The sequence below is a fragment of the Manacus vitellinus genome, unplaced genomic scaffold, assembly GCF_001715985.3.
Source record: "Manacus vitellinus isolate BGI_N305 unplaced genomic scaffold, ASM171598v3 scaffold_63_pilon, whole genome shotgun sequence".
Taxonomy (NCBI): Eukaryota; Metazoa; Chordata; class Aves; order Passeriformes; family Pipridae; genus Manacus; species Manacus vitellinus.
In genome coordinates, this window is record NW_021940711.1 from 640,924 (window position 1) to 646,774 (window position 5,851).

Sequence of the window (5,851 nt, forward strand, 5' to 3'; positions counted from 1 at the left end):
GGAGAAGCAGGTAATTGGAAAGGCTCCCTTCGGAGGGAGGAGCGGGGGGTCTCCCTTCCCCGAAGACCTGTGGAGCAGAGCCGGGAAGGGCCGTGAGGTACGTGTGGGGATAAGGCCGAGGGGTGGCTGTCCCCAGTGTCACAGCCCTGCCCCACCAGGACAAGCTGTTCTCTGCCATATTCTCTCCTTTATCCTTGTTAATCATGTAAACAGGAGAGTGCCCATGATCAGTGGTTTGTTGGGAGAAGGGACATGGATAACAGCTTCCTCACATCCCACTGCCTTTGACTTCCTCTCAACAGCACAAATCCAACCTGTGGCACACTGGGAACTGTTGCCTTCCTCTTTCAAAGGCCAGTTTCTGAGCTGCCTGGTAACAGTGGCCAAATTCCAGACAGCTGAGGTTTCCCCAGAGCCACTTGGGCTCCACACTCGGTGTGTGGGGAATGTAACTCCAGCCCTTGTGGCAAGGTAGTCCCAGATCCATTCCAGGTGTGTGTGGACATATCAGTTGCCCCCAACCACTCCTCATGTTCCTGTCAGATCCTCCAGTGCTGTGATTCCCAAAATGCACCAGCTGCAGCATTTAAAAGAACACCCTGTGCCCAGCAGCCCCAGGACTCCTAGACTGTAGAATTATGGAATTGTTCGGGTTGGAAAAGCCCTCTGAGATCATGGAGTCCAGTTGTTCCCTCAAGGCTGCCAAGGCCATCACTGACCATGTCCCCAAGAGCCACATCCATGTGGCTTTTAAATGCCTCCAGGGAGGGGGACTCCACTGCTGCCCTGAGAGCTGTGCCAGGGCTGGACAGCCCTTTCCATGGAGAAATTTTCCCTAAAACCCAACTTAAAGCTCCCCTGGCACAGCCTGAGGCCATTTCCTCTTGCCCTGTCACTTGTTCCCTGAGAGCAGAGCCCGATCCTCGCCTGGCTCTCCCCTCCTGTCAGGGAGATGTGGGGAAGGAGAAGATCCCCCCGGGCCTCCTTTTCTCCAGATGTGCCAGTCCCTTCACAGCATGAGGCTTCAGGCTAACTGCCTGCAGCACAGAAAGCTGAATGAAACTGCTTTTCCAAGGAAAAACTGGTACAAAAGTGCCTGGAGCAGGCTGTGTTGGTGCCTGCCCCATTTCCTAAGGTGCCTCTGCTTCAGGCAGCGGTGTGAGCTGGGTGACAACTCCGGCACTAAGTCAGTGATGTCATTTTTCCATAGTGGCTCCAAGGAGTGGTTTTCCAAGCATCCCTGAAGCTGACTGTTCCCAGCAGCACCCATTTCCCCCTTCTTAACCTGAGGAACAGGAAACTGTCACTCCAACACAACCAGTTTAAATTGAGCACCTTCCTGCGGGAGGGTGATTTAGGGAATTGTCCTGCCTTGCAGCACCAGGACACACACACTGGGAATTGGGGTTTCTTTCCCCTGGGGGCTTTGGGATTCTATCACAAACTTCTCTCCCTGGAATTTGTCACTTGGACAGTGAATTAGTTATCCAGAGGCAAAACCCTCTGGTCTTGACAACTTTTGGGGAGCTCTTCAGTCTTTGATAATTAACTTATTTAATACCCCGAAGCTTTTATTGGCTGGTTATTAAACTGATAGATTTTGAGATGCCTTGTATTCCAGGCCATTCTTCCTTCCTGCTTTGTGCTGTAGCAGGTCCAATTCTCCCTGTGTTATCCTTCTGGAAGGGCCCCACCACCAAAACACAGGGCAGTGACTGTCTCTCCTTTTTAATTTCAGGCTCTTGTCACTGGCTCTCGTGGAATAGAGGTCCCAGCTCTTTCCCTGCCCTTTCCCACGTTGGCTTTGGCTCCGGGCAGGGTGTCCAGCCGGGTGCTGGCACTGCTGGGGTGGTGGTGGGACAAAGACTGACCTGTCCTTCCTTCTCCTGCAGCCCCAAGCGTGGAAGCAGCTGATCAGAGCTCAGACAAAGAGGCAGAATCTGAGGAGCCCCAGGAAAAAGCAAAATCCCAAGGGGCTCCAAAAATGGAAGAGGAGGAGCAGGACCTAAAGGTACGGATAAGCAGAGGTGTGTGTCGGTGAGGCGAGGGATGTGATGGGTCCTCGGCATTCAGCAGGGACAAGGGACACGCTGGCTGCCCCAGCCGCCTCCTCCCTGGGAACACCAGAGCTTTGGGCTCTGGCTTTGGCCCAGGTGGAGCTCTTAAAGCTCACATCCTGGTGTGGCCACGGGAACAGCTTGTGAAGGAAGGGCTGTGCAGCACTGGGACAAAATCCTGTCTCCAGCAGGATCCAGCAGCAAAAGCTTGGATAAAAGGAGGGTGCGGGGGGGGCAAAGACTGAGCCCTGGATGTTGTCGTGACAGAGAACAACCACTTTGATCTTGACTTTGTTTTCACCAATAACGATATTCCAGTCTCTGGCCCGGTCAGTCGTCCCGTTTCCAGGCTGAAGACTCCTCGTCCGTACTCTCTCCGTTTCTGGAGGCTGACGGTACCGCTCTGCCCTTCGCCCGGCATTACTTGTAGAGGCAAACCAGGGAGGCCCTGGGGATTTCTGCAGCATCCTGCTGATATTTTCTTTCCCGAGCCTTGGTTTGCTCCTTTGGCTGCAGCACATCGATTCCCTGATCCATAGCAGAGCTCTGGGCTCTGGGAGAGCATGGCAGAGCAGTAGGGGAGAACTTTCCTGATTGTCCTTTGGATGATTCCCTTGTCGTTCATTACGCTGAGATCTCCTGCAGCATAAAATTTGGCTCCGGAGTGGCGTTGGGAAATGTTGTCACCTCACTGTGGCAGATGGGGAATCATCAGCTCGTGGTGGAGCCTGGGTGGAACCTGCAGCGAGAGTTGCCCATCCCTGACCTCATTTCACACCCCTTAATCATTTTACTGGTGCGAAAGGGAAGGGCTTTGGTGCTGTCCTTGTGAAAAATTCCACATTTCTCCCATAAGAAAACCCTTCAAAGGTTTAGCAATGTGATGTTCCCAGCGCAAAACTGAGTCTCCCTCAGTGCAGCATCCGCGCAAGACCTGATTTTTTTAACAATTTTATTTAAATTAAAATAACAAAAGCCTGTGGCAGGGCGGGGCTCGCTGGTCCCCTGTGCTGTCCCTTGTCCTCCCGGTCCCGGCGGGCGCCGTGACAGACCCCGTGGTGCTTTTCCATGCAGGATTCCCTTAGAGCTGTCGGAGGAATGCCGGCTCCCCGGGTAACCGGTACCGTTTGCTCATCGGGTCGGGATAACCTCTCTGGTTACAGGAGCTGTGCCGGGGCCGCTGCTGCCAAGTCACTCTCTGCTCTGAGATCTTCCCTGGCTTCTCCGGAGCCATGTTAACATGGGAATTCATATCCCAGCCTCAGGCTTCTCTAGGGCTTGTCTGTCTGGCCTGGCCTCTCTCTGGGGACAGATGCTGCCTTGCTGGCATTGTGGACATTCCTAAGCCTTTTCTGAGGAATGAAGCTAAAACCAGACATTTTTAGAGCCCTCCTTAAAGCAGTGGCAATGCCCCTTGCAGGCATCCCTGTTCCTGCTTCTCATTCCTTTCTGGCTCGTGGCTGCTTCCATGCAGTGCCCCCAGTCAGGGAGATGGACCCAGGGATCCCCGTGTCCCCAGATGGGAGGTTTCACTCCCATAGGACACTGGGGTTGAGTAGCTGTGGTCACCGTGGGCTGACCTGAGTTTTGACACAGCTGCTGTTGTCCCTTTCTGGCGCTTTCCAGCTAGTTCTTCTGGAAAGCAATGATTTATAGAACCTGGAATGTCATCCCAGCCCGTTTATTTGGGAAACAATTAGATTTTGCACTTTCTGCCGTGGCGATGGCTCTGCTGTAACTCCAGAGTACCAGAGCAACCCGAGCCCCTGCCGTCCTTCCGCACGGAGTCGGGCACGGTCTGTGGAGGAGGTGTCACCCGGCCTCCCCACACTGCCCTGTCCCTGGGGTGCAGGACGGGGCGGGTGACAGGCACACAGGGCCAGGGTGGCACGTCCCAGTCCCGCCGGGCTGAGGGGCTGCCGGTGTTCCCGAGCGGTGTTTCCTGGGAGCCATGGGGCCGCAGCCGCCCGGTGCCACTCCCGGAGGGCGGCTCTTGACTCTGCCCTTTCTCCTGGCAGTTTCAGATCGGAGAGCTGGCAAATACTCTGACTAGTAAATTGGAGTTCCTGGGCATCAACAGACAATCTATCTCCAACTTCCACATGTTGCTGTTGCAGACAGAGGTAACCGAGCCTTCGCCCCCCGCTCCGGCCTCGTGTTCCGGAGCGGATTGGATCCAATTCGCGTTCCGAGCGCGGTGCTGCGTGAACCTCGTGTCCTCGCGCGCAGGGGCCTTCCCTTCCTCGGCGGGGGGGAGCATGGCTTATGCCAGGCGGGGTGTCCCCCTCCTGGCCCCCGGTGTCCCGTGTTGGAAGGGAGCCTCCCGATCCTCGAGTCCCGTCCCCCCTGGGGCCGCTCCCAGCCCACCTCACCGGCTTCCCCCGGTTCTTGCCCTCTAGACCCGCATTGCAGACTGGCGAGAAGGTGCTCTCAATGGAAACTACCTCAAACGCAAACTCCAAGACGCAGCCGAACAGCTTAAACAATACGAAATAAACGCCACCCCTAAAGGCTGGTCCTGCCACTGGGACAGGTACGCGCTCTCCTCCTTTCTCACCTTTCATCTCTGACATCTCAGACATGATTTGTGACCATCAACCACCCGACGACGCTGGCGCCGTCCCTCTGGCAGAACTGAGAGCGGCTTCTGTTAGTGCTGGGCAGGCAGAGAAACATCCCGGCACTCGCAGAGTTTGGGCCGGCCACCAAACGGAAAGATCCAAACGGAGTGCCCGGTGCTTTGCGACGGAGCCGATTCCCTGACGGACAGAGCTGGTTGTCCCTCTCGCGAGTGTCAAGCGCTGTGGAGGGCGGGCCTGGGGGGTCGCGCATGCGAGAGCTCTGTGAACTTTTCAGGATCTCTGGATCAACTCTTCTGACCAACAGCTCTGCCAAAGGACAAACTTCAACTCACCGGCGGAACGAAGAACAAGATTTCTGTCTTCTGCCAGCAGGTCAGACCCAAACATTTCTTTGTCTATTTGGCTTTCTTGATTAATTTTCCTTTGTTTGAAATCTTTGCTCTTTTGTTTTTCAGCTCCCAGATCCGCTCCCTCTCTCTAGCATTCACTGTGTGTTTGACACCAAGAGTATCATAAAAAACCTCCGCGCACCACGGGGTAGGGGGGCAGCCTCTTCCCTCCATTGGGCTGTTCCCCGGTGCCTCTTCTCGGAGGGCGACTTTCGGCCGAGGCCGTGCTGAAAGTCCCGATGCTTTAGCGAGACGTCGCCGGCGTTCCCGGCCCTCCCCTCCCTTGGGGCGGGGGGCTCAGGGCGACGTCCCGCAGCCAGCCATGGCAAATAGCTTTGAGCGAGTCGGCTCGGGCCTCTCCTGCCTCTGTCCTCAAAGTTGTTTGTCGCGTTTGGGAGAGCGGCAGCCCCGCTGCACGAGGGTCTCCCCTGCGAGAGCGCACCGCTGTCGTGGGCAGGCCCGCCTGGAGTGTCGGGGGCGGAGAAGGGAAGCTGAAGCCTCCTTCTCTTTCTTGTGATCTAGGGAGCATAGACGCTATTTCTATGTTAACGAACGCTCGGGAGAGTCGCAATGGGAGTTCCCCGACGGGGAGGACGAAGAGGAGGGACAGCGAAGTGCCGACAGAAAACCCGACGGTCCTCCTAAGCCCCCTCCCAAAGACAAAGGAGAGCGCGCCGAGGAGCCCGACGAGCGGCCCCGCAGTACGGCCATAGCGGGACTGCCGCACGTTGTTGGGGGGTCCTGGCCCCAAAGGGGGGTGTGTTGGGGCAGAGCAGTTGCCAATGGTGGTGCCTGCACCGTCCCAGCTGTCCCAGTGTCCTGA

At 56.3% G+C, this 5,851-nt stretch overlaps 1 protein-coding gene across 1 annotated transcript; it reads left to right on the forward strand.

Annotated features, from left to right (window-relative positions):
* Positions 1-107: 107 nt before the first annotated feature.
* Positions 108-5,851, forward strand: FNBP4 (formin binding protein 4). The gene is made up of 4 exons (XM_029963790.1): positions 108-2,011; positions 4,076-4,180; positions 4,457-4,590; positions 5,551-5,851. Exons 1-4 carry the CDS (start codon positions 1,985-1,987, stop codon positions 5,849-5,851), a joined length of 567 nt encoding a protein of 188 aa, XP_029819650.1. The 5' UTR covers positions 108-1,984.

Coding starts and splice junctions, on each gene's coding strand:
- FNBP4 (XM_029963790.1), top strand. CDS start 1,985: ATGGAAGAGGAGGAGCAGGACCTAAAG. Junction 2,012..4,075: donor AGGAGGAGCAGGACCTAAAG/GTACGGATAAGC, acceptor TTCTCCTGGCAG/TTTCAGATCGGAGAGCTGGC. Junction 4,181..4,456: donor TGTTGCTGTTGCAGACAGAG/GTAACCGAGCCT, acceptor CTTGCCCTCTAG/ACCCGCATTGCAGACTGGCG.